This window comes from Chionomys nivalis, chromosome 3, assembly GCF_950005125.1.
Source record: "Chionomys nivalis chromosome 3, mChiNiv1.1, whole genome shotgun sequence".
In the NCBI taxonomy this organism is placed as follows: Eukaryota; Metazoa; Chordata; class Mammalia; order Rodentia; family Cricetidae; genus Chionomys; species Chionomys nivalis.
The window spans coordinates 73407207-73434276 of record NC_080088.1 but is presented as its reverse complement, the minus strand read 5'-3'; the positions used below and the strand labels follow the sequence as shown (position 1 = coordinate 73434276).

General features: G+C 51.1%; 2 protein-coding genes across 3 annotated transcripts; both read left to right on the top strand.

The window, feature by feature from the left end:
* Positions 1-441: 441 nt before the first annotated feature.
* On the top strand, positions 442-17053 carry Dvl3 (dishevelled segment polarity protein 3). 2 transcript variants are annotated; one of them, XM_057764862.1, is made up of 16 exons: positions 442-807; positions 6074-6143; positions 6580-6701; positions 6823-6932; positions 7104-7236; positions 7372-7465; positions 7649-7718; positions 8536-8675; positions 8783-8859; positions 8966-9033; positions 9142-9291; positions 9742-9873; positions 10050-10217; positions 13975-14190; positions 14277-14687; positions 15459-17053. In XM_057764862.1, exons 1-16 carry the CDS (start codon positions 647-649, stop codon positions 15488-15490), a joined length of 2154 nt encoding a protein of 717 aa, XP_057620845.1. In that variant the 5' UTR covers positions 442-646; the 3' UTR covers positions 15491-17053. The 2 variants fall into 2 exon arrangements, with proteins under 2 accessions (XP_057620845.1, XP_057620844.1); XM_057764861.1 differs by having other exon boundaries at positions 7101-7236.
* Positions 17054-18160: 1107 nt separating this feature from the next.
* Positions 18161-27038, top strand: Ap2m1 (adaptor related protein complex 2 subunit mu 1). The gene is made up of 12 exons (XM_057765848.1): positions 18161-18298; positions 20375-20491; positions 22031-22296; positions 23334-23416; positions 23793-23798; positions 23963-24098; positions 24201-24342; positions 24704-24823; positions 24924-25059; positions 25160-25257; positions 25744-25855; positions 26453-27038. Exons 2-12 carry the CDS (start codon positions 20418-20420, stop codon positions 26585-26587), a joined length of 1308 nt encoding a protein of 435 aa, XP_057621831.1. The 5' UTR covers positions 18161-18298; positions 20375-20417; the 3' UTR covers positions 26588-27038.
* Positions 27039-27070: the final 32 nt, after the last annotated feature.

Genomic DNA, 27070 nt, shown 5'->3' with positions numbered 1-27070 from the left:
ACCAGTCTGGCCTCGAATTCAGAGATCCACCTGCCTCTCCTGAGTTCTGGGATTTAAGGCGTGCACCACCACACCTGCCCAATCCATTTCTCAAACTACTTGTGCATAGGCGCTGAAATTATAAGGATAAGAACTTGAACTTGCTCAGCCCACAAGGAGCTCAGTTTGGTCCTGTGACAGCAATGATGTTGGCAGCCACCCTCCTCTGGGGATCCAGTTAGGTCTTCAAATCCATCCTCTTCCGCAGAAGGGTTCCCTTGGGCCCACCGGGTTGAGACTCCATCTGCTGCGGCCTGAACCCGGAGCGCCCAGAACCGAGCGCCGCCCGGCGGGTGGGCGGGCAGTCGACGGTGCAGCCAGCGCGGCTAGGCATCTGGGCGGGGCGGGGCCGCGCTGGGCTCAGCCCAGAGTCGGGAGGGCCGAGGCCACCGGAAGAGTCGCGGTCGCCAGCCGAGCGCCGGGAGTGGGGAGCGGAAGCGGCGGCGGGCGGCGCTGGGACCCGGGAGCGGCCGGAGAACAAGGGAGCTGGCGCCCCGGCCGGCGGCTGAGCGGGGCTGAGCAGCGGGCCGCGCCGAGCGCCGCCGGAGAGAGAGGCCCGGCCCCGCTGCCCGAGCAGGCCGCGCGCCGCGGGGCCGAGGCCGGAGCCATGGGCGAGACCAAGATCATCTACCACCTAGACGGGCAGGAGACGCCGTACCTGGTGAAGCTGCCCCTGCCCGCCGAGCGCGTCACCTTGGCGGACTTTAAGGGCGTTCTGCAGAGGCCCAGTTATAAGTTCTTCTTCAAGTCTATGGACGACGATTTTGGGTGAGGATGGCCCCCTCCCCGCCTCCGGGGAGCCCCTGCCGCTCCGTACTGGGGGCCAACGCAGCCAGTTCGGACTTCCCTCGCTGCACTGGTTTCTAGCCCCGCTTGCAGCAAGGGAGCGACTCGGTCACTTGGGACCCACTTGATTTTGAGGGACTCCCGATCGCCTCTTGGAGGCCTTGCCCTCCCAGTCCAGTGGGACCCTAAACAATCGGTTCCTACCATTCAAGCCTCGACACTCCCCACGGATCAGCGTTCCCCGTAAGACGTACATCCCTTCCACTCCAATCCAAAGTCCTCAGCCCTCTTTCCAGGTGCCACCTTTTAAGCGTAGAGTTGGGGTATATTGACACCTAGCCTGCCTTCCCCATCCCTTGAGCTCTGCAACTCAGAGCCTTATTTGGAGTGTGCTGTATCTAAGGCCGCAGCCGGTGGGACTTTGAACTGGAGAAGGAGTTGGTGGGGGCTGGGAGGGGGGGATCCTGCCAGGCTGGATGCTGGACCTGATGTTTATTGAGCGAGCGTTCTCCCCTCTCTCCTCGGTCGATGGGGTGTTGCCTGACCCGGAGGAGGAGGAGTCCTCGCAAACCAGGTGCTGGGGCCTTTTCTCGCCAGATGGTGATCCCAGAGGAGATGTTGCATGGGGCTTCTGAGCCTGGACGGGAAGGCCAGGGAGGGCCTCTTGGTGTTCTCTTGTCTTCCCCTCCCTACCCAGCTGCAGTTTAGAAGCAAGGACTGCCCCTTTAAGGGAGGTTGGAATGTTGGAGCCTGAGGGTTCTGTAGCAGCTGGCCTGAGAGGGGACACACACACATACACACACTCACACCCCTCTCAGGGCTTGAGGTTTGCCCACATTAACTGGACAGTGGGCTTAGAGGTCATGGAGAAGACACACATACCCCTCTCCCAGGGACTGAGGTTTGCCCATGTTAACTGGAAGTGGGCCTAGAGGCCATGAAGAAGACACACACACACACACACCACCCCTCTTCTGGGCCATGCAGGCCTGAAGGTCCCTCTGATGCACTTGCCTGAGGCTGCACTGTGCTTGCAGCTGAGGCCCCAGAGCTGGGTGAGGGGAAGCATTCTTCTCCCCAGTGTTCATTCGTCTGGCTTCTCTCCCAAGGCCCGCCCTCCAGGCCCCAGGAGGCAAGCACCTTCTGTCTCCTGTCTGCCTTATTTGCCATCTTCTTCCTGGAACTCAGCGTTTGATGAGCTCTTGAAATACTGTGTGTAGCAGTGTTTTGTACAGTGGAGAGCAGATGGGACTGTTCCTGATTCCATTCTTGCCCGGGGATGAGGACTCCAGTGTGGTGATGGTTGTCTTAAGTCTAGAGTAGGCAAACCTGGTCGAAAGATCTTTTCAGGATCTATCTGGGAGAGTTGGGAGATACTGGGTGGGTGTCTCAGCCTAACCCGAGTGAAATAAGGAGAACAGGGCCTGAAGGAACTGGGATAATATTTCAGGGTATGCTGGGCCAGATGCCTGGAGAGATTAGAATAGCCCTGTATCTCCACCCCCACTCGCCTCTGCCTCCCAAGCAGACCACCATGGGCTGCTTCCTGCCTTCCCAAGGTTGTGTGAGCAGAACTAACTACAATTATAAAAGGTTCCCATTGCATCTGCTAACTGCTCACAGAATGTTTTTCTTTAAATGAACTGTCTGTCCACTCTTTTTTTTTCCTTAGCTGACTAAACTAATACAGTGGTATCAACTACAGGCCTGATTATCCATTTTATTTATTTCTAAACCACGTTACAAATAAATATTAAACTATTGAACTAAGCAACATTTATCATGTGCTACCTGAAGCCATCTTATATCCATCTGTGGTCCTTGAAGCACCTTTTGCAAAATTATCAGTGGCTGTTCTAGCGGTGTTGAGAACAATGCTAAGAGTGAAGTGGATGTGATTAATTGGTTGGTTTACCTCCCCCCAACACACACACACCAAAGGTCAATGAGCGAAAGACCCTGTAGGGCTCTCCTGTCACAGAGGACTAAGAGTAGAGGACCCTGCTCACAGTTTATTTCATTTTTTATTTTACAAGCAAGCGCATCATAGGCTACTTACAGTCAGACAGTGATTTGATTTTTTGCGCATCTTTCATCCCTGACTCCTACCAGCCTATGAAATAGGCACAAATATCCCCCTGTGCAAATGAGGAAATGAGACTGCAAGAAGCCTAAATAGCTTCCCCTGTGTTGCAGAGCTAGTAAATGACCGGTTGGTTGTACGGGGGTCTCACTCCAAAAGCTAAGGTCCTGGTCACACCACTGTAGGGGTGTGTGTGTGTGTGTGTGTGTGTGTAGAAAGAGAGAGGGAGGGAGAGAGGGAAGGAGATAGACATAATAGTGAGGAATACTATATAAATGACCATTTTATATATTTTCCTCTTCAAAAAAATAGTAACCCTTGGCAAATTGGGAAAGGAACAGAGCGTTCTCGCTAGCCTAGGCCAGTGACCCTGCCGACAAGAGAGAAAGCATGTCAGGAGGAGGAAGCCTGCTATACCTTAGCCTCAGAGGTTCAGACTGTGAGGCCTTAGGAGTCCCAACTCCCATCTGGTCTCCAAAAATATTTGTCCAGCTCGGGGTAGACTTGGCTCTCTTAGGTTACCTGGGAGAGGCAGGAAAGGCCCTTGCCTTATGAAGACCGATGGCCTGGACTCTAGCCCCAGGACCCACGTGATGGAAGGAAAAATCCAACTTCCACAAGTTGTCCTCTGACCTCCATACGCCTGTACACCTGTACGCCTGTACGCCTGTACACCTGTACACCTGTACACACACACACACACACACACGCTAAAAAATAATAAAAGTCTTGAAAAGAAAAGGGGGCTTACATGGAATGAGAGAGTGTGAATCTTACTAAAACTATAGAGTCAGTAACTAGTCTAAGAGTCTCGCTTACCAGGATGAGACAAAGGCTTGGAGATGCTAACGCATGTCTCTAAGCTGGGAGACCTACTAGGTGACAGGATGGGTGCCTGAGCCCAGTGCTGTTCATCTAATCTGAGTCAGGGAGAGACACTGCTGTGGAGTCCTGACCACCCAGCTCTACCACAAGGGTCCAGTCGAAGGTTCCTCCCAAGCTCAAGTCCAGCTGCTTATTGTGAGTCAGCAGAGGCTTGTAGACCCGGTGGTGACCCCAGAAAGAGAAGAAACATCTGGAGGATGGAGTGCTGGGGGACTCAGCCGAACTTTCCCACCACAAGGACCCAAAATCCATGCTGTGTGTCATGTGTGCCTTCTTTGCTCTTGAGCCCAGGTTACCATGCAAGCCTGGGGAACCCAGTGGCCTTACTGGCTGGTTGCTCTGGGCTGCTTTCTTTTTTTTTGTTTGTTTTGTTTTTGTTTTTGTTTTTTTCGAGACAGGGTTTCTCTGTGGCTTTGGAGCCTGTCCTGGAACTAGTTCTGTAGACCAGGCTGGTCTCGAACTCACAGAGATCCGCCTGCCTCTGCCACCCAAGTGCTGGGATTAAAGGCGTGCGCCACCACTGCCCGGCTTCTGGGCTGCTTTCTTAGGGTCGCTGTGGAGTTAGCAATAATAGGAAGCTGGATAGAAGGAGGCCGGCAGCCTTGGCCTGGGAGCTTCATTGTAAACTCAAGAATGTACCACAAGGAAACCGCTGTCCCAGTGACGGCGTCTAAACCTCACAGCTTCCTCTGTTGTAGTCCCAGACCCCTAAGCATGTGTCCTCCTCTAACCTGTGGTCACATTTGCCTCACTCTGTACCCCTGGGGTGAGTGACAGTGTGATGGTCCACAACAGTTTCTGTTTCCATCTCTGGCCCCACACCAAAGTTGGTATCTAACTTCTGGCTCTCTCGCACTCCCAAGGCCAAGCTGCATACCGTGGCCACATTCTATAGTCTCTCATGCCCCACGTTACTTCCCCCCACTTCCCATAGACCCATTACATCTGTCATCAAACTGGGAAAAATGCGACATAGTGAAGAGAGAATTGAAGTCAGAAACAACCTGGGGTTCAATTTCAGCTCTAACGTCTCTTAGTATTGTAACCATAAATAAGTTACCAAATGTCAGTTTCTTTATTCATGAAATGAGAATTATATTGTCTACCTAATGAGGCTGGAGTAAAATTATATATTTATATATAATTTTTTTTTTTTTTGAGACAGGTTCTCTTTGTATATCCCTGGCTGTCCTGGAACTCTCTTTGTAGACCAGGCTGGCCTCGAACTCAGAGAGCCATCTGCCTCTTACTCCCAAATGCTGGATTAGGTGTGTGTGCCACCACCCCCCAGCTTTTATTTTAGTAAAATTATATGTTCTGAGTATAGCAATAGAAGATATAATACATAGAAATGTGGAGTCACACAAACAGATTCAAACACCAGCTTCCTACTTGTTACTAGTGTGTTTAGGTGGCTGATTGAACCTAGGCTCAGTTCCCACTTTTCTTCCCTATAGCATTCTTGTGAGTGTGGATGAGACAGTGTATGTGTGCTTAGCATAGTGCTGGGCCTGAAATGCATACTCGATAAAGCCAATTGTCACTGATAGTTTTCTTCCTTTCTTCGGAGCAGGTGTGAGGGTGAGGGTCCTCATGTATCCCAAGCTGGCCTCAAACTCACTGTAAAGCTGAGGACAGCCTTAAACTGGTCCTCTTGCTTCCACCTCTCTAGTTCTGGATTACAGGCGTGCACAGCCATGCGAGATGGACGAGCTCCATCTTCAGCCTCCTTACGTCCTTATTCATTGTTTTCCTGTGACAGAATCCCATTCTGTTGCCGAGGCTCACCTCATAATCCTGCCTCAGCCTCCCAGACATGTGCCACATGGATGTTTATGAATGCCTTCTCTCCTCTTTCCACTCCCTAAGCTTCTTGCCCACAGCTCTCAGAACTAAGTCAGGATTCCTAGCTGAGAAGAGAACAGTAAGAAGTGTGCCTTTTCCCAGCTGAAGGTCACGCTGGGACTAGGACAAGCGCTCTGGAGGTGCTGAGGTGTGGTGAGGGGCCATTAGAATTGCCAGTCACCTGAGGGCTGGGTTGATGCTCAAGCAATACAGATGGCCCAGAGCATAGTGTGTGTTCCTGACTTCTGATCCTCCCCACAGCTTCTCTGTTCTACTTCCTGGAGGTGCTAAGGATATGTCCCTAGTCCCTCCTCACAGCTGAACAGCCTTGTATTGATGGCTTGATCGCTCACTTGGGGTAAAGGACAGCTCAGATTATGGGCACCCTCCATTCCCACATCAGAAAGTCTCTCTGACATCCCCCTTTCCCTGCAGAGTGGTGAAGGAGGAGATCTCGGATGACAATGCCAAGCTACCCTGCTTCAATGGCCGCGTGGTGTCCTGGGTAAGGAGCCGTCGGCCTCTAGCTGTGTCCCTGTGCTGGCCGGAGGGAGGAAAGGCTTAGCTAAGATTGCATTTAGGGATTTTATGCCTTTGTATCTGAATCTACCTTTAGTTTTCTAATAATTTCTTAATCTAGAGTCTTCAGCCTTTAATAAAATTGTGAGAATAGTGGAGGGAGGAACAGGAACACATGGTGGAGACTCAGAGGTCTACTGTGTCCATCCAGACACCCGCTACCAGCTGGCATCCTCTGTCGTTTGTGCTGTGCCCCGACTCTGCTGCAGTCACCCATGCCTGCCAGCCCTTCCCCCTCGTGCACGTGGCCCTTGCATGGGCCTGTCTTCTCGGTCTCACTCTCTTGAGCCTTTGAGGTCGTGCTAGCAGCAGCATCTTGCCTTGTTTGGCACCCTTGTGACCACTCATTTCCTTCTTGGCAGCTGGTATCCGCTGAGGGCTCTCACCCAGAGCCAGCCCCCTTCTGTGCTGACAACCCGGCAGAGCTGCCACCTTCAATGGAGCGCACAGGAGGCATTGGGGACTCTCGACCCCCATCTTTTCAGTAAGTGTGACTTTAAGGAGGGAATGACCCATGGGGAAGGGGCACCTCAGCTCAACCCAGGGCTGGGTAAGGGAGCTCCCAGCCTCTTCTCTTCTCCAACAAAGTCCTCCCTCCCCTTTAGCCCTCATGCCAGTGGAGGCAGCCAGGAGAACCTGGACAATGACACGGAGACCGACTCCTTGGTGTCTGCCCAACGGGAGCGGCCCCGACGGAGGGATGGCCCAGAACACGGTTTGTATCCCTCACTTCCAGCCCTTCCCCGCAGATTTCAGCTAGCTCCCTACCCCTTTATCCTGTTTCCTGAGCTTTGGATATGCCTGGCCCCTGTCCTGCCTGCCACGTATTCCTTCTTCTCTCCATTGGGCCTTGCATGGACTCAGCTGCCTACCTCCCTTGCAGCAGCCCGGCTCAATGGAACTGCGAAGGGGGAGCGGCGGCGGGAGCCAGGCGGCTATGACAGTTCATCCACCCTTATGAGCAGTGAGCTGGAGACTACCAGCTTCTTTGACTCTGATGAGGATGACTCCACCAGCAGGTGGGGCTTGCCTTTCATAGGTACTGGGATGGGAGTGAGGAGGGCAAGTGACCCATGAAGAGGCCGGAGGGATGTGGGCGTTGTGTTGGGGCCAGGATGGGCCAGCCTGGTGGGGAACGACTTTGGGCCCCACAGGTTCAGCAGCTCCACAGAACAGAGCAGTGCCTCGCGCCTGATGAGGAGACACAAGCGGCGGCGGCGGAAGCAGAAGGTCTCCCGGATTGAGCGGGTATGGCCTCTTCCGTGTTCAGGATGAGCAGGGCAGATTATGAGTCCTTCCCAGGCAGGACCACAGCTCTTTCTTCCTCGAAGCCCTTCTGTTTGGTTCGGTGACTGGAATCTTAGGGTAAGGGTGGTGGGCTGAGGAGGAACGCCCGCCCTGCCTGCTGCTCACAGCCACTGTCTCTTTCAGTCCTCATCCTTCAGCAGTATCACAGACTCCACCATGTCCCTCAATATCATCACGGTCACTCTCAACATGGGTGAGTCTGCTGAACACAGTCCAGTGCCTCTGCTGGGACGGCGTAAGGGGTTTTTGGGAAATACAGCACACATTTTCTGGGACTTGGGGTGGGATCTCAGTGGCAGAGTACAAGGTCCTGGGTTCCACATCCAAAACAGGAAGGACTATATATGTTCCCTGTTCTCGTGTTGTCGTTTTTTATAAATACTGGCATGTAATGTAATCATTTTAGTATTTCATTGTCAGGGCTTCAGCAGATAACCAGAGAACTGTGGTACCATGAGACGTTTCCTGAGGGAGGGGATTTCTGAGAGCCAGCCCTGTCCCTGCTCATCTTGTCATTGCATCCTTCCTTGCTCCCTGGCTTCTGACTCTTTAGACAACAGCTGGTGCCTGGTGGCTCAGCAGGTGGGCCTGCTGCCGAGCCAGAGTCCAGTCCCCAGAACCAACATGGTAGAAGGGGAAAACTGACTCCCACAAGTTGTCCTCTGACCTACGCACACACACACACACACACAAATACAAATGAGTGCAAAATAAATAGATAAAAATGTAATAAAAAAAAGTTTAAAGGTGGTTAAATATGACAGAAAGAGCTTGAGTCTGAGTTTAACTCCTGCCACCTACTGGCTTAGGAAGGACACATGGGTTTTGCTGATCTATAAAAGTAAGTCCGGAGTCCCTGCCTTGTAACCAGTAGGAAAATTGAAAGCATGTTTAAGTGCACACTGTACAGTAATATTTACATGGTTAGTATGTCAGTCAGGACCTCTCTCTGCCCTGTACTAATGGGTAGGGGCCCTGCCTGGCTCAAGGTGTTAAATTATTCCCTGCAGAAAAGTATAACTTCTTGGGCATCTCCATTGTGGGCCAAAGCAACGAGCGAGGTGACGGAGGCATCTACATTGGCTCCATCATGAAAGGTGGGGCTGTGGCGGCCGATGGACGCATTGAGCCAGGAGACATGCTGTTACAGGTATCAGTGTCCACCCTGGTTGGTAGGATAGTGAGAAGTCCCCGCTGTCTGGAGGGAGACCCTCAGCCCAGCTCCCCTGTTATCTCACTCCCTGCCCTCTTTCTCAGGTAAATGAGATCAACTTTGAGAACATGAGCAATGACGATGCAGTCCGAGTACTTCGGGAGATCGTACACAAACCAGGGTATGAACGGGATGGGATTCTGGGGAAGATGGGGAAGGCGTTTCAGGAAGGAGGCTTGGTCTGGCCTTCATACCTCCTGCCTTTACTAGGACAACCTTGTTTTCAGGCCCATCACTCTGACTGTAGCCAAGTGCTGGGACCCAAGTCCACGTGGCTGCTTCACATTACCCCGGAGTAAGTAGACCAGGGATTCAGCCCAAAGTTGGTGCTGGCATACGTCAACTCTGTTCCTCCTCTCTTGAGGGGAGATGGGCAGCCTGCGACTCCTTCTCCTCCTTGCAGGTGAGCCCATCCGGCCCATTGACCCTGCAGCCTGGGTCTCTCACACTGCAGCCATGACAGGCACCTTCCCTGCCTATGGCATGAGCCCCTCCCTGAGCACCATCACCTCCACCAGCTCCTCTATCACCAGCTCCATCCCCGACACAGAACGTGAGTACTCAAGCCTGTCCTTACGGCCCTGCAGACAAGGTGTGAGGACTGGTGAGCCGCTTATGCACTACAGGGCCTGTGAGAGTCTCCTCAGTCCAGACACCTCAGACCGCAGCCCTCCCCAGGGGGCACTTAGAACTGCACTGGACACTGTGCACTTCCTCACGCACGGTGAGCGCCCACAGAGCCTCAGTTTACTCTCGTACAGTGGGACTACCAGTATATACTTCACCAGGTTCCTGTGGTGTTTAACAAGAGGGTCCCAGTAGAACGTCATTACTGTGTGGCATGAAGCAAGCACTTATTTTTATTGTCATAAATGTACATCTGCACTCGCTAAGTGCCTTCATGAAGTCGTTGAATTGTTCTGAGTGGGAGAGCGGGAATGCCGCTCTTGTCTTCCTAACTCCACGGTGACTCTCTGCCTCACTACTCCACCTCTCCCCCTAGGCCTAGATGACTTCCACCTCTCAATCCACAGTGACATGGCAGCCATCGTAAAAGCCATGGCCTCCCCTGAATCAGGGTTGGAGGTTCGAGACCGCATGTGGCTCAAGATTACCATTCCCAATGCTTTTATTGGTGAGAGAACCTTATAGCGAGATGAAGGGAAGGGTAGGGAGTCGTGGAGCAGGGCAGGGGTAGGGGGGGAGGGAGGGAACTACCCTTGGGCTACTCCTTTGAGCTATTAATTGCCCCAGCCTCACAGCTTCTGTGAAGCCAGAGGAACCCAAATCAACTGACTCCCTTATCCCCAGGCTCAGATGTGGTGGACTGGCTGTACCACAACGTGGAAGGATTCACAGACCGGCGGGAGGCCCGCAAGTACGCCAGCAACCTGCTGAAAGCCGGTTTCATCCGCCATACCGTCAACAAAATCACGTTCTCCGAGCAGTGCTACTACATCTTTGGTGACCTCTGTGGCAGTACGTTTCTCCCCACCACCTTTGCTTCTTGCCTTTTTTAGAGACAGGGCCTTGCTCTGTAGATTATACTGACCTGATACCTGCTGTGTAGCCAGCCTGACTTCTAACTTGCAGAAATCCTGCCTCAGCCTCCTGAGTGTTGGATTATAAGTGCATGCCACCACCATACCCAGAATTCCCCACCTTCTTGTCTCCTGGATAGGAGTAAGGGTGTGATAGGGTGTGATATCATGCGAGTTAGGGTGTGGTGTGATGGAGTGAAGGTGTGATATGATGGAGTGAGGGTGTGATGGAGTGAGGGTGTGGTGTGATGGAGTGAGGGTGTGGTGTGATGGAGTGAGGGTGTGGTGTGATGGAGTGAGGGTGTGGTGTGATAGCAGTAAAGGGTATGATATAGTAGCTGACTCCAGGAAATCTAGGTAGACTTAACAGAGCTGGGGTCTGTGATATCAGCAGCCCAGCTTAGCCCTTCATTGGTCTTCCATCTCTCTGTTGAACCTCATATTCTCTAAGTGCTGTTCTGTCTTGACATGGAACCAGTAGTTTCAGAAGTGTAGTCTTTCCATCCCATAGTCTTCACCTCCCGGTGGGGGAGGGGCACGGGTACTGTCCATGTTATCAAGTGAGGAGATTGATTTACTGGTGTAAATAGTCTACCCTAGGGCACAGAATTAGAAATGAAGTAGCTAGGCTTTGGATCCAGGTCTTGCAGCTGTAGTTCCCACTGCTCTGGGTACATAACACATGCTCAAGGTATGTGATGCTCCAAAACCATTGTTCAGCCTGCCCTTGACCATGCACCAACAGATACTACCGGGTCAGGATATGGATTGGCCAGGGAGCACTGTCTTTCTAAGAACCCAGGGGTGAGCCATACCATGGAATGAAGCTGGAGAAATTGTCAATCAGGTTTCAGATGACTTTGCAAGCTGCACTAAGGCATTTAAATTTGATCCTGAGAGGGCCTTTGAGAATAGTTAAGCCAAGTAGCCTGTGGAGACCCTTCCTTTTCAGTAGCCTCTAGATGACCTCAGACAGACACCTTTGTTTGCGCCAGCAGCTAAGCCACAGCCTCAGCACCAGCAGACACCTCTGCCCAAAAGAGCTTTCCTTCATACCTGTGGTGCTGGCTGGCACCCAACAGCTAACTCAGACTGCTTCTGGGACTAGAGTGGCCGATATTACAAAACACCGTCCCTTCATAGAGGGTTGGGTTCCTGGCCCTCAGCAGCTCTTACAGAGTCATGGTGGACTTTGGACTGTGGCAGTTCTGGATCAAATGTCAACATCAGTTGGTGCTCCAACTCCTAAAGTCAGAGATGGAGGAAGTAGAACCTAGGCCATAGGGCGGTCTCGAACACAGCATAAAGTATGTAAACTGCCTAGAACAGGAACAGTGTGTGGCCCACAAGAGGTACTCTGGAAAGCTGCCTACTGTTCATATATTTAATTGATTATAAAGTGCACTTTTGATTTTCATATTCCATTATCTGAAATTCATAGACACTGCTTATTATTGATATTATTAGCAGACATCAGTCCAGGGCCCCAGACTTCTGGGAACATACAAAGCTTCCAAGACAGCTAAGGCAGTTTTGCGCAAAAGATATTTTCTTGCTGGACCCAACTGGGTCCTTCACCTAGGCCACCCAGGGTTCAGCCCAGGATGCGCGTAGCAGAAAAGGCTTTTGCTTCGCAGAGGGGTCACAGTCTGCTGAGCTGGTAATGTTGTAGGCTCAAAGAGGAACTTTGTGCTCACCCTGAAGTATACTCTTGGTCCCCAGGATAGCAGCCTACAGGCTGCAGACATCAGCACCTGTTTGTATTTGAGCCAGCACAGGCCACTGCTTTCCTTCTTTGCCTGCATGCTGCCTCTGGCCTCAGCACAAGTTAGTGGCTTGGCTGGCAGGCTCCATAAACAGTTCCAGAGCCCCATACCCTGCCTTCTTCCTGCAAAGCTGGCTGGATCACCTTGGGCCTTGGAAGAAGATCTAATGGTATAGATGGCCTCTATGGGGCAATTATAGCTTTCTTAGAATTGATGTGCCGTGAGCAGAGTATGACCTAGCAGGGTAATCAGTCCTAGTAGCCCTTTATAAACTCCCTTCAGGGAAGTTCTAGCTCTTGTGAGGACGCTTACCTTTAGGAAGTGCACAAGTTCAAGGATGGAAGAAAGTTAGGAAATAGTGGTGCTAGTGCACCGGTGCCGGCTCCGGCTGTAAGCAGGATGGGAATTCTTTCTGGCCCCTCCTATGCCATCCCCACTCTCCACAACAGTACCAGGAAAATGTGATCAAGGCAAGAGCTTCTACAAAGGAGGCACTTAAAAGACAATGTGTTTATTTAGGATTCTGCCAACTCCTTTCTCTTTTAATTTACCCCTCCACCTATTGTATATTGTTGCTTGACCTCCCAATCCTGCTGGAATGACACAGGTACACACATCCCACCCAGCCCATTCTGGACCCTCCTCTGCTTTTGAGACAGGACCTTACTACATAGTTCTCTGGCCATCCTGGAACTTACTGTGTAGACCAAGCTAGTCTTGAAGTCTCATAGATCTGCCCCCTCTGCCTCCTGAGTGTTGGGATTAAAGGAGTGGGCTACCATACCCACTTCATTCTGAACTTTTATTTTTAAGAATTATGTTTATTTTTTGTGTGTGAATCCTTGGCCTGCGTGTGTGTCTGTGCACCATATGCATGCAATGTCCAAGAAGGCCAGAAGGCGCTGGATCCCTGGAACTGTAGTTACTGATGATTGTGACCGCCATCTGAGCCCAGATCTGCTGGAGCAGCCAGTGCTCTTCACTGCTGAGCCTTCTTTCCAGCCTCGTCCTGGACTTTTAATAATAATAAGTTATTATTTGTCTTGGGGGAAAACATTCACCTTAGTTTTCCAGTTTACTCAGACTCCTCTCCTAATTAATCCGAGAAGGCGAGTGTATGAGCATCTCTCTGCTTCCTTTCTGTCTGAAATTTAGGTTAACTCAGGCTGCTCATTTAACCTCTCTGGACTTTTGTTTCTGCGCCTAGAGAAGTGACTATTACCCCTTTGTGAGTTTCTGGGTAGTGTTATTTTGTGTTTTGTTTTTGTTTTATGTGCATTGGTGTTTTGCCTGCAAGAGGATGCTGCTGGGTACCCCAGAGCGCAAGTTACAGACAGTTGTGAGCTGACATGTGGGTGCTGGGAACTGAACCTGGGTCCTCTGGAAAAGCAGCCAGTGCTCTTAACCGCTGAGCCATCGCTCCAGCCCCATGTGTAGTGTGCTTCATGAATCACAGTGCTACCATACCTGGGGGCTTCTAGTACTTCAGTCTTCCACATTCCCTGACTCTACTTCCCTCTCAACCCAAGAGAAAACAGCAAAAGAGATGAGAGTGTATGGGTGGATGGGGTCGTTTTTGTTTGTTTTATTTCTGCTTTGTTTTTGTTTCATTTTGGAGTTCTTATTTTTCAGTTGTTTGAGATGGTCTGATAATGGAGCCTAGGCTGGCTTCAAACTTACCATGTAACCCAGGTTGGGCTTGAATTCATATCGAGTTTCTTGCCTCAGCCTTTCTGGAACTTAACGGCATTGTGTATTAGATGTGGGGTTTGGCTGTAGAACTATTGGGAGTGGCCAAGGAGATCTGCAGGCCTCTCAGTCTGTCCATAAATTTAACACTGTTGCTTGCAGTCCATCTTTGGTTGGAGACCTCCTGATTGTGGGCGTGGGACACAAAACAGACCAGTTTACCGAGTCCTCTCCCCACAGATATGGCCAACCTGTCACTTCACGACCATGATGGCTCCAGCGGCGCCTCTGACCAGGACACACTAGCTCCTTTGCCACACCCAGGGGCTGCTCCTTGGCCTATGGCTTTCCCTTACCAGTACCCACCACCTCCGCATCCCTACAATCCACACCCAGGCTTCCCAGAACTAGGCTACAGCTACGGCGGGGGCAGTGCCAGCAGTCAGCACAGTGAAGGTAAGTCAGAGAACCAGCCAGAAGGAAGCTGCAGGGAACCCTGGCCACCTCTGTGCCTCCATCCTGGCCCTATTTGATCCCTACAGGCAGTCGAAGCAGTGGCTCCAACCGAAGTGGCAGCGACCGGCGCAAGGAGAAGGACCCAAAAGCTGGGGACTCCAAATCAGGTGGTAGTGGCAGTGAATCAGACCACACTACACGCAGCAGTCTGCGAGGGCCGCGGGAGCGGGCACCAAGCGAGCGCTCAGGCCCAGCGGCCAGTGAGCACAGCCACCGCAGCCACCACTCGCTGACCAGCAGCCTGCGCAGCCACCACACGCACCCCAGCTATGGCCCGCCCGGAGTGCCTCCTCTTTACGGTCCCCCGATGCTTATGATGACCCCGCAGCCTGCAGCCATGGGGCCCCCAGGAGCGCCTCCAGGCCGTGACCTGGCCTCGGTGCCCCCGGAACTGACAGCCAGCAGACAGTCCTTCCGCATGGCAATGGGAAACCCCAGTGAGTTCTTTGTGGATGTGATGTGATCAGGGCCCCTCTCCTCTCCTATACCTCTCCCCCCCCCCCAGCCGGCTGCATCCCTTTCTCCATCAGTCGGTCTTTTTTTACTTTGGTACCTAAAAGGGAAATAAATGGAACTAACTGCTACTGCTTGCTGGTAGCAGCAAGGATGAGGGGTCTCTACTCATCCATGCTACAGCCCCTAACCTGCCTCTGGCCCAGCTGGTGCCTCTGCCCACTAACCAGCACCCATTCCACCCAGTTCGGGCTTCCCAGGACTTTTCATGTCCCTGGCTCTGCACTGCTGGTCTTTCTTCCCGATGCTCCTCTCACATAGGAGCTGAGCCCAGTGGTGTCACACCCTTATGGCCACCTTTGCTCCCTGCCCCCTCCCCAGAACCCTTTCCCCATCTCCTCAAGCATGTGTTCAGAGATCTTGATTTTACCCCACCATACTGACACCGAAAGAAAATGGTCTTTCCCTTCCTGCCCGCCCACTGCTTCAGTCCTTCACCCTCTAGGAGGCCTCCGTGCCAGCTGCCCCTGCTTGAACCCAGCCCCAATCAGAAGCCCTGAGAGCCCCCTCAGGTGCCAGGGCCATTGGTGGCTTCCAGGGACTATCTCTGCTGGGCCTGGACCCCCATCCATGCCTTCCTGTGTGCTAGTTCCCTCGGATCTAACCCTACTAACCAACAGGCTCATCAAATTTCTGGGCCTGAAACATTTTTTTTCTTCTTTTTCTTCCTTCAAATTTCCCTGGGCCTGGAGCAGCTAAGAATTCCGGGCTGTTTGACTTTCTGTGAGCCCCCAGGAAAGGGAGGCCCAGCCTCCAAGGAGACCAGGAACTCTGCTTCAGCATCCCCAAAGATGTCCATCCCTCACACCCACACTGCAAGGTCACTAGGCTTCTGGGAAGGACCTCAGCTTCACCCAGCATAACACCTCTGTTCTTTCCAGAGGGAAGTAGAGAAATTTTCTCCCCACCCCCTCTCACAGACACACACAGACAGACACACACACACACATAGACACACAGAGGTGTGCCTATGCAAGTTTACATAAGCCTCAGGGCTGGTCCCTGCCCAGAGGGCTGGACCCTTTCTCCAAGTCATCTCCTAGATAGTGGGGCTGGTCCCTAACTGCCCTCTCCCCTTTCTGCTTGCCCTCAAGCCTCCCGCACATATTCCTGAGAACTTGGTACTTGGATAAAGCCCAAAAGCTAGGGCTCAACAGGTAACAAACAGGTCGTCTCTACTTCCCTCCTGCCCCTGAATCCCTTACAGCCTGCCCTGTCTCATCTTCACCATGGTATCTGAAAGCAGAGCCAGGAAACACAGGCCAGTTGAAGTTATACAAGAGGACTACTGGGACCTCCAGACAGTTCCAGTTATTTTTAAAATTGTTTTCCACCTTGTCACAATTTTCTCTTTAAAACTCTGTTGACTTACCCAGACTTGTATTTTCAGGGCAAAGTTGTCAGAGCTGGGGATGTAGCTCTGTAGTAGAGTACTTGCCTAGCATGCCCTGGGGTTCAGTCCCCAAAAAATGCCTCCCTCCATCAGGATGTCCTTAGCCTATGTTTGGGGGAAAACTGAGGTAGGGATATTTTGACATTCATTTAACAAATATTTCCGAGGATTTTAATGAACAAAGGGCTATGTTAGAAGCGTAACTCGGTCTCACCTGTCTTCAGTCCCCTCTGACTGCTACGTCCTATTCTCTTGAGAACCCCTCCACGGTGCTCCTGCATTGGGTGCCAGTGTTTCCATGATCCCATCTTTGGCTCACTTCTCTTTCTTTCCAAAACTGTCTCATTTTTTCTCTTTCCAATTGCTGTTGATATGCTGGCCATTTCTAAATATGTATTCCCAGGCCCAGCTTTCCCCACTCTTCAGATCTCTTTATTACTCACTGGGCATCTCCATAGGCATGTCCATGTGTCCCTAGCCAAGTATTATTCCTCTTGAATTCCTGTCCTGGTGATCTTCATCACAGTCTACTGAGGCCCACCAGCCAGAGACATTTATGGGCTTCATTCCTTCTTCCTACATGGCATTAGTCAGCATATCACACCCTTCCACTCTGACACTCTTTCTCAAGTTCCTTTCCTTCCTTTTAATTTACAGAGCATGGGATTTGGAGTCAGGTTGGTTTGGGCTTGAATTCCAGCTCTACCATTTTCAGTTGTGTAATAGTTATTTAACCTCTCTGGAGCCTCAGTCCTCCTGTATGTAAAATGACGATAATAATACCTACCTCACAGGGTTGTTGTGAGGATTTAAATTAGATATTGTACGAAACGTGCCTAGCACAGTGCCTGGCACACAATAGAGTAGGTGCTCAATAAATGGTAGCTATTATTATTATTATCATTACAAATTTATTCTAAAGTGGCAAACATTTAGGGTAAGATGGGGAAGACAAAGCTTTTGCAGAGATACATGAAACCATCAGTGGTGCATCAAGGATTAGAAGTATCAGTTTTGATCACTGAATAATGTTCTAAAGTGCCAATCTTTTGAGAAATGTCAGGTCTTCGTCCTGCTCTGTCCTGGCCTCTGGAAGGAGGTTTCTAGCAATAGTAAGGTTAGCAACCAGATTTGCCCGGCCCTCCACCCTCCTTCCTTCCGCCTTAGCAGTCATGGGCCTGCTCGGGCAATAAGACATCTCTGCCTACTAAGAGAAGAACCAAATTTTCTTGATTTGGCAAGAACTGGGTAGGCTGTTTGTGTCCAGGGTTGGCTCCACCTCATTCTCTCAGTTTGGATGTCATGGGAGATGGAATTTCTTAGTTCCATGCACAACTAAATTGGGGTGGATATGATCTTATATAGCCCTGGCTGTCCTGAAACTCCCTATGTAGACCAGACTGGCCTAAAACTCCCTGCCTCTGCCTCCCGAGTGCTGCAATTAAAGGAGTGCATCACAGTCACTGGTTTCAGAGAAAAACGTTAACTAGTTTTGCCGAGAATTAGTCTCCCTCCCCACCCTTTGTCTTTGGATAATTATCCCCGGGAAAGGGCTCAGTCGTGACTGCAATAGATACATACACCTTGGGAAAAATCAATCATGGTGTTAAAGAGCAGTAAATTCAGCACTGTAACAGGCCTATGCCAAGCTGTGTTTGTAAGGTGAGGACAGCCAGTCTTCGGAATCTGGAGACAATAAAAGACTTCAGTAATTCAAAATTTACAGCTGGTTTCGACAGCCTTTGATCTTTCGAAGCCTACCGAAACAATCTAACTAGGAACAGGAAAGATGGAAGAGACTACACTTCCCGTGATACTCGGTGAAACAAATGAATGGGTGGAGTGTACAACGACGAATGTCGCAAGCAAGACGCATAAGGCCCGCGACGGCTCCTTCTCGAAGGCAGTCGGTAGTTGTAGTTTTGCTAAACCTAGGGCGCTCTGATTTAGCTGCTTGAAAGCTGCGGGGGCTGATGGGACTTGTAGTCGCCCTGGATGCAAGCGCGCAGGCGCAGCTGAGATCGGGGCGGGGCGGGAGCACTGCAGTGAAAGCCAAGGCAGCGGACAGGCGAACAGGGGGCGGTCGGACATCTTGGGATCCGAGAGTGGCCAGGCCGGCCTTGTGGGGGCTGCTGACTCCAGGTGAGCTGGGAAGCTGGGCTTATGGGTTCCTTAGCGGGCCGGTGAGGGCACCATGGCCGCCCGCCGTGCCCTGCACCGCGTTGGGTGGAAAACTGCCCGCACCCGGGAGTGGCCTCAGCCTTCAGACCCGGGAGGGAGCGGATGCCCGGGCGGGGGTGCCTCGGGCGCGATTGCAGCAAGGGCGGGGAGCGACGCCCTCCAGTGACCCGCCGGGCGTCTCTGAGGAGAGACAGGGGCCCGAATCCTAGAGCCGGGACGCCGCGCGGCGCCCTCATCCCTAGAATCCTGACAACCGCTCAACCCGGAGGCTTCCCATCTCTCCCCCCCCCCCCCCCCAGAACAGTGACATCTCCTTGTGCCACTCCCTTGGACAGTGACAGGTCTCGAACCTTGCCATAGTCCTTCCTCCTATTTATCCCCATGGCTCCTTCCCCTCAGACTTGTGACAGCCCCCGCATGCCGGTGTGCTGTCTTCCCGGCCTGGATATCTCCTCCCTAGGCTGAGAAAACCCCACCACCTTCTCATGCCTCACGAGCCGCAGAGTAGGCCCTGTCTCTCGGCTTTCCTTTTTTCTACTGTCATTCTTTCTCCGCCGATTTTTGCTCCTCAAAAGCTCCTATGACCTTTGCCATAGAAGAACTTCTCCAGGGACCCCCCACAGCCGTATTTGCTGCTGTGGGGTCACCCTAGTATATTGCTAGCAACTACAGCTAACTGTTCCCTTAACTAAATATTCCATTTCTGTCCAGGACACACACACACCAACCCCCACCCCCACCCGCGGTTCAAGTGCCCTGAACTACCTACTGCTTGATACCTGTGGACTTGGTCCTTTGCTCAGGCTCCATTTTGCATTTTTTTTTCCTCTCAGCTTCTCTGGAACTGTGAGATGCGAATGAGTCCACTGCCTTAAAAGACTTGTCATTGGTCTTGGGCTTATTTTCTAGTTTAAGGAAGTCTGTTAAACTAACCCCTGTGAAATTAATACCTGGGCTAATCCAGAAAATCTAGAACCAGATTAACCCCTTTTCGCAAACAGTCTAAACTAGTTTTAACCCAAATAATTTAAACAATTGAGGCATTCTATTACCCTTGCCCATCGCTTATACATATCAGGCTTGAAGTGAGGTACCGGCAGATCCGGAGTCACAGTGTAGGTGGCAAAATTAATGCTACACACAGACCTCATTTTTATTGCACTTTGAAATTTTGAAAGACGGTGACCAGAAATAAGTGTCACAGGGGCTCAGCGTTTAAGAGTATTTACTGCTCTTCTAGAAGACCTGATTCAGATCCAAGCACCCAGGTGAGGTGGCTCACCACTGCTTCCACACACAACATCCACACTGGCATGTACACACATGAAGGTAAAAATTAAGTCTTTTTTTAAAAGGACTGTAATCAACTTGGATCATTGAGTGTGGTTTGCCGGCACTGGGACCTCTGCCCCCTTGCCTGCTTATCTCACTGCCTGGGAAAGAGAAGCCTTGCTTCAGCCACATTCCTGTGTCAGTGTTAGAGCCCGAGGGCCTGCTTTCTCTCCCCTCCCATCCTCATCCTGCACACCCTTTCCTGGAATGTGTAGACTTCTAGAGGTTCACGCTCTGCTGCCTTCTTGGAAGGGGTAGTGCTTGCTCTAAAGGTTGTGCCTGGTGGCGGTCCCAGGCTCAAGCCAACTAGAGTAATTCCTACCGCCATTCCTGCATCCTCAGGCAGGCCAGTGACTCACTGGAGCCTGAATGAGAGTCTGCACAGTGGGAGGTTGAGAAGAATCCTTGCTGAGCTCAGCACTGGAGAAGGAGTGGGGGTTATTCTCTGGCTTGGTCTCTCAGAAGAGGCTGGATGAAAACGGCCTCAATCCTGGGCCCCACACTCTGAAATTTCTTTCTCCTATCCAGTGTGGAATAAACAGGAACTGGCGCCTAGCTGAGGGGGAGGGGCTTCCCTGGGAGAGCTGCAGAGTCACTTGCTGGAGGACTGAGTCAGGAAAAAAAGCCACGCTACACAGTCCCACTGGGGACTTGGGCAAGGGTTCTGAAGATTTCCTTTATCCTACCCCCACTGTTCCTTCCTAGGTCTGTTCTCAGAGCAATGGGTCCCAGAGACTGAGCTGCCACCATGATTGGAGGGTTATTCATCTATAATCACAAGGGGGAGGTGCTCATCTCCCGGGTCTACAGAGATGACATCGGGTAAGTTCTTGGCTAAGCATGCTGTGCCCGCACCTCCCTGTGGCCTCAGCCTGAGCATGCAATATAGCCTGGTTCCCATTAGGCACTGGCCTAGCAGCTAGGCTCAGGCCCTCGGAATGACACCCCCAGCTCCCAGGCTTAGGAATTCCTGTCCTTCCTTTTCCTGTATCTCTGAGGTCTGGTTGCTAAAGATGAGTGCTTTTTCCCAGTCAGGTTGTCTTCCTTTCAGGAGGGAGTGCTATCTCCAGTGGGTGTAGTTAGCAGCAGGATGGGTACTAATCCATCTAACGCTTGCTTTCAAAATGCTCCTCATATTGAGAGCCTTCCCTAGACCCCCGTAAAATCCTCTCTGGTCTGTTGACTCAGCTGTTTTCTTTTCTTCTGGGCCCTTCCTGGATGTGAACAGGCTTGAAGCGCTCTAGGGGTCATGCTGCCTTTGTAGTTCACCTGGGTGGACCTGAATAGCTCCATGTCCTAAGTCCCTCAGACCTTACAAAGAGCTCACTATAGCCTTGCTTCTCGCTCTATCTCACACTATGGCTCTTTGCTGACTAAGAGATCCTCCACTGCTCTAACCTGAACCTAGGCTACTCTCCTACTTCCTACCTTGATTTTCTTTCCCAGACAGCTTGAGCTAAATAGTCACGGAATAGATCTGTCGTAGTTCTCCTATCTTCTTGTCTCCCTGGCTGATGGGCTAGCTTGGTGTGGCCTCTGTGGCTGTATCCATTGTTTGGTGGTGAAGCTGAGCTAGACTTTGTGGCAATGCCTAGCCTGAGTGAGCCTGGCTGGTCCCACCGCTTCTTGTTCCTCCCACCTCTGATGGTCCTGGTTGATTCTACAGCTAGGCCACATGACTCCCTGCATGCCTTGGTGTGCTCTCTACCTGTTGGCTGTTTGTCTGCTTCTCCCTCATGGTATGTGCGCCCCCCTCCTCGCGCTCTTGGTGTGTTGTGTGTCGTCTAACCCTCTCTCTCCTTGCTGTCACTCTCCTCCTCTTGCTGGCGTCATTTCTCTCATCCCATCTCATTGGCTGATGTAGCAATAGGTAAGCAGCCAGTCATGCTGCCGCTCAGGTACAGGCGGGTAGGGGGTCCTGCTCCACATGATTGTTTTCCTTCATCTTTTTTTCATTCCCTTAACTTAGTCCTCCCTGAGGTCATACTAACTTTCTCCAACTTCCAGAGGAATTGGTCTTCCCCACTGGTGGGCCCCATAGAGATTTCTTTCTCTTCAGGACCTGGAACTTCCTGGAAAGCTAGAGAGGTGGCAGCTGAGGTATATCCGGGAAGTCGAAGTCAGGCCTGGGAGTCACGTTATTAAAGCTCCACCTACCCTTCCGTTATTATCATTTGACTTCCCTACTTCTCATAGCCTTCTTTCCATGAGCCTATAAGAAGGGAGCCCTAGTAATTTAAGCCTTGACTTGGGGATATATGTCATTTCAGTGGTATGGAGGGTGGAGCTGCAGCGTCTGTAGGTGACTCTCATGAGGTCTGCCTAGATGCTGAGCAGACTCTTTGCTTCCTTTCCCCTCAGGAGGAATGCAGTGGATGCCTTTCGGGTCAACGTGATCCATGCACGGCAGCAGGTGCGCAGCCCTGTCACAAACATCGCTCGCACCAGCTTCTTCCATGTTAAGCGGTCCAACATCTGGCTGGCAGCGGTCACCAAGCAGAATGTCAATGCTGCCATGGTCTTCGAATTCCTCTATAAGATGTGCGATGTAATGGCTGCTTACTTTGGCAAGATCAGTGAGGAAAACATCAAGAACAATTTTGTGCTCATATACGAGCTGTTGGATGGTGAGGCATCTGGGGACTGATGGCCTTGGTGGGGATTAACCTAATTGGGGAGGGATCTGGAACTCCCACATGCTCTGAACTTTGTTTCTGAGTCTCTGGTTTCTTGGATGATGAGCTCTGGCTTTGACACAGCCAGTCCACATCCAGGCCTGAAGGCTGCTTTGAAGTAGAATACAGAAATAGGCCAGCAGGTGTACTATGGAAGCTTTGGTCTTCGTTGGGGCTGGGAACATGATGAGTTCGGCGGCTGAGCCTGTATTAGCCTCACCTTTGCAGTTTGAGGCTAGTTCACAGCCCGTCTTCCCAGCTCTCATCTCACACTGCTGCAGAGCCTGGAGAAGAGGAAGTCCTAGAGGTCCCTTTGGCTGTCCGCTTTCCTCTCTTAGCGTGTGTCACTGCTTCCCTTTTAACAACATCTGTTTTCTGGAGAAAATGAGGACTCATGATTTTTTTAGCCTCTTACCCACTGACCATGTGACTCTTCTGTGTTTTTTTTTTTTACATTAAAAAAAAGTTTTATTATGAACAGCAAATCATAAGCTGAGTGCTCTAAGCCAAAAGACCTTACTGCAGATTGTTACACAGAGGCATCAAGACCTGGGCTAGCCAGGTCTACCCAGGCCAGAGGAAGGACTGGAATAAAGGAAGGAGCCTTTGTTTTTCTCTAGAGGCTAGTAATTCCCTTATTTTTGTTTTTGTTTGTTTTGGGGTTTTTTTTATTTGTTTGTTTGTGTTTTTGTTTTTTCGAGACAGGGTTTCTCTGTAGCTTTGGAGCCTGTCCTGCAACTAGCTCTTGTAGCCCAAACTGGCCTCGAATTCACAGAGATCAGTCTACCTCTGCTTCCCAAGTGCTAGGATTAAAGACATGAAGTACCACCTCCCTGCCTTGTTTTGTTTTTTGTTTTGTTTTCTTTATTTAGTCCTGGCTGTCCTGGAACTGGTTCTGTAGACCAGGCTAGCTTGAACTCTGAGATCCACCTGTCTGTGCTTCCAGAGTGTACCACCACTGCCCAGCTACAATTTCCTTCTTTTTGCAGAGATTCTGGACTTTGGTTACCCACAGAACTCAGAGACAGGTGCACTGAAAACCTTCATCACTCAGCAGGGCATCAAGAGTCAGGTACTTGAATTGTACAAAACACAAGGAGGGTGCACCCCAAACTCCATTCCTTCCCACTGGTCCCCAGCTTTATCCTAGCTGACTCATGAGTCTGTCCTAAACAGGAAGTTCTGGCCTCAGCCTCCTGCAGGCCTGCTTTGTCCTGGGTAGCTCTCCTATTCCAGAAACTGCCAACTCAGTCTCTCCATTACCAGGAATACAGCTCAGTTGGTTTCTTGTACACCAAGGGCAAGGGCTGTGGCCTCGTGGAGGCCTTGTGTTCCTCAGAAGAGCACGGGGCTCTCCTCTGGGACTCAAGCCTTATAGCTTACTCCTTTTTTTTTTTTGCTTCCTGTGCTGCTCCCTGTTGTGACTTTGCTGGACCTGCGGCCTCTAGCATCAGGTAAGCTGTTCTTCATGTCTACCATCCTAACTTGGCTCTGTTCTCCAGCCCTGCATTGTAAAGGTTGTGAGGGAGGTGGGTTACAGAGTAGTGAACAGAAAGGAGAGTGGTGAGGTTGGAGTGGGGAGAGGAGTGAGGTCATCTGCCACCTTTCCGTCATATAGACAAAAGAAGAGCAATCCCAGATCACCAGCCAGGTGACTGGGCAGATCGGCTGGCGACGGGAAGGCATCAAGTATCGCCGAAATGAACTCTTCCTAGATGTTCTGGAGAGCGTAAACCTGCTTATGTCCCCACAAGGTAAGTGCCATCTCATGAAAAAAGCTAATGGGGGCAGGGCAGGGCAGAGCCTGGCCTTGCTGCTTGGCTCAGCTGCTGCCCTGTTTCTCTGTCTGTCCTCAGGGCAGGTGCTAAGTGCCCATGTGTCAGGCCGGGTGGTGATGAAGAGTTATCTGAGTGGCATGCCTGAATGCAAGTTTGGAATGAATGACAAAATTGTCATTGAAAAGCAGGGCAAAGGCACAGCTGATGAAACAGGCAAGAGGTACCGGACTCTGGGGGCTCAAGGGAAACAAAGATGGTGGGCCTTTGAGAATTCAGTGAGGCCTAGTGACTCAGATTTCCTTTTGAACTGCATTTCTTCTGGAATTGCTAAATCTCTTTCCAAGAGCATTCAATGATGGTACTGTCATTGTCCTCAAAGAGCCAGCTCCTTTATTTGGTCCCCAGCAGCAGGGTTCTCGGGTGATAAGGAACCTGAAGGCTCTCCCTCACCTCGAAATGCAGGGCCCAGATTTCCAAGTGAGAAAGCTGATGATAGCGTCCCATAACCAGAGTGGCTAGCCTGCTGTGGTCTCTTAGTCTGGCACGTACTGTATCTGTGAGAGTTCTGCTTCTGTTTGCAGTGGTAAACAATCAATTGCCATTGATGACTGCACCTTCCACCAGTGTGTGCGACTCAGCAAGTTTGACTCTGAACGAAGCATCAGCTTCATCCCGCCTGATGGAGAGTTTGAACTCATGAGGTACCACTGGGGAGTGAGGAGGCAGGGGTGCACCTGGGAGGGGTGGAAGGAAGAGAGTGGGACCAGCCTTGCCCTATTGAATCTCTTCTCCCCTCCAAAGATACCGTACTACCAAGGACATCATCCTTCCTTTCCGGGTGATCCCATTGGTGCGGGAAGTGGGACGCACCAAACTGGAGGTCAAGGTGGTCATCAAGTCCAACTTCAAGCCCTCACTTCTGGCCCAGAAGATTGAGGTGAGGGCGGGGGACTTGGAGAAGGAAAACTTGACTCGGGGAGTAAAGATAGATGATATTAGTCCTTCACAGAGCTCACTGACAAGTGTGTCACTCCTAGGTGAGGATCCCAACCCCACTGAACACAAGCGGGGTGCAGGTGATCTGCATGAAGGGGAAGGCCAAGTACAAGGCCAGCGAGAACGCCATTGTATGGAAGTGAGTCTTGAGGAAGCCACAGCCAGGCTCAAGATGCCATAGTGTACCTTCTCATTAAGTCTAAACCTTCTGTCTTCCTATGTGGGTTATGGGGTGAGAGAAGTGTGCCTGCTTTCTGGGAACCTGTGCTTATATTGTTAGCCGAGAGAAAGTGTGTGTGCATGTGTGCGCATGTATGTGCGCGCCTGCTCTTGAGCTTGTATATATGTCTCTTTTTCAAAAGTGTTTCCCACTGGCCCTTGTCTTGTGTCTGAAGCATACAGTCTGGGTAAGGGAGAGTTTACCCATCCAAGAAGAAATTGAAGCCCCAAGTGCTTAAGATGTAACAGTTCTCAGGGTCCCGATCCCATCCTTGTCCTGGAACCTCCCATAATCTCGTGTGCCCTTATTCCCTCTCCCTCTCCATGCTTAAAACAAGCAATCCCTGCTTTGAAAAGTCTCCAAATTACCACAGGCTCCTCCTGCCCATTATCCCTGTGTTCCTAGGATCAAGCGCATGGCAGGCATGAAGGAATCACAGATCAGCGCGGAGATTGAGCTTCTGCCCACCAATGATAAGAAGAAATGGGCTCGACCCCCCATCTCCATGAACTTTGAGGTATAGCAGAGGGGAGGCCTAGTGCCATGGCCGTGTGCTGGGAAAGCCAGTGATGGTTGAGATCAGTCTCTGCTCCTTAGGGATGAGGGAACTGGGTCTTGGCTGGGAATTGTCTTGAGTTGATATACCCATTCTCTTTGAGCCTCTTAGTAGAAGTTGAAATTTAATCCGACAGAAGGCTTTGACGTCTCTTGACTTGTGTCAGAACAGTTGTTGAGAAACAGACTATTTGAAAGACAGTTAAGACAACAAGCTGACTTTGTGTGAATCAGACATAGCATTTTCTCCACTTAATTTATGCAGTCCATAGTGTTGACAAGAATAAGTATGTTCAAAGGTAGTTCTCTGGTTACCTCCTGACATTTAAAGGAATGGTTATCATCACAGCTGGGCCTTCTTCAGACATGAGATGATCCCTAATAACTCTACTTGGTAACCACCAGTGGGCTCCCCACCCCAACATTCTTCTGTTACTTCTGGACCCCAGCCATTCACAAAACCCTGTGGTAGATGAGGGGGGTGAACCATGGAACTTGCCAGAGTAGAGCCGATGTGATAGGAAGGCCATGTTCCTAACTGGAGCTGTCCTCTGCCTAGGTGCCATTCGCGCCTTCTGGCCTCAAGGTGCGCTACCTGAAGGTATTCGAACCGAAGCTGAACTACAGTGACCATGATGTCATCAAATGGGTGCGATACATTGGCCGAAGTGGCATTTATGAAACCCGCTGCTAGCTGCCTAGTGGCAGGTGGCCCACCTCCCCACCCACCCTTTCCACAGGTCCAAGTATCCCCAGTGACCACTCGTCAGTGTCTTTCCTCCCTCTTGCTTTGCTGCCTTTCCTTTACAGCAGCCCCTGAGTATAGGTCTGAACCCGCCACAGTGGGACTGCTGACAGTCCCTGGCTTTCTGGGCAGGGTGGTTTCTGAGGCTTCTCTTCCATCTGTCTGTCCTGGCTTAGTGCCAGGCCCTGAGTTTTGTGACCAAAGCCAAGTGGCTCCCTCTCCTTTCTACCCTGTGGCCACACCTCTTCAGTGGGAAGGTTGACTACCCTTCCGCTCAGAACTCCCCCAAAGGCCAGTAACAGATCCCCAGCCCTTAGTCCCTTCTGCTTTGGGATAGTATGCTTTGTTTTGTATACGTGTGACTTGGTCCAGTTCTAAACCCAATAAACTGTAGAGTGGAGTTGTTGGCTAAGTGTTAATGGGGCTGTTGGG

Bases quoted from the DNA above. Each gene is read 5' to 3' on its own strand.
- Dvl3 (XM_057764861.1), top strand. From the start codon at position 647: ATGGGCGAGACCAAGATCATCTACCACCTAGACGGGCAGGAGACGCCG. The intron at 6,933-7,100 runs GTTTGTATCCCT...CCTCCCTTGCAG, and splicing joins GAGGGATGGCCCAGAACACG to CAGCCCGGCTCAATGGAACT. The intron at 10,218-13,974 runs GTACGTTTCTCC...CTCTCCCCACAG, and splicing joins CTTTGGTGACCTCTGTGGCA to ATATGGCCAACCTGTCACTT.
- Ap2m1 (XM_057765848.1), top strand. From the start codon at position 20,418: ATGATTGGAGGGTTATTCATCTATAATCACAAGGGGGAGGTGCTCATC. The intron at 25,060-25,159 runs GTGAGGGCGGGG...TGTCACTCCTAG, and splicing joins TTCTGGCCCAGAAGATTGAG to GTGAGGATCCCAACCCCACT. The intron at 25,258-25,743 runs GTGAGTCTTGAG...CTGTGTTCCTAG, and splicing joins GAGAACGCCATTGTATGGAA to GATCAAGCGCATGGCAGGCA.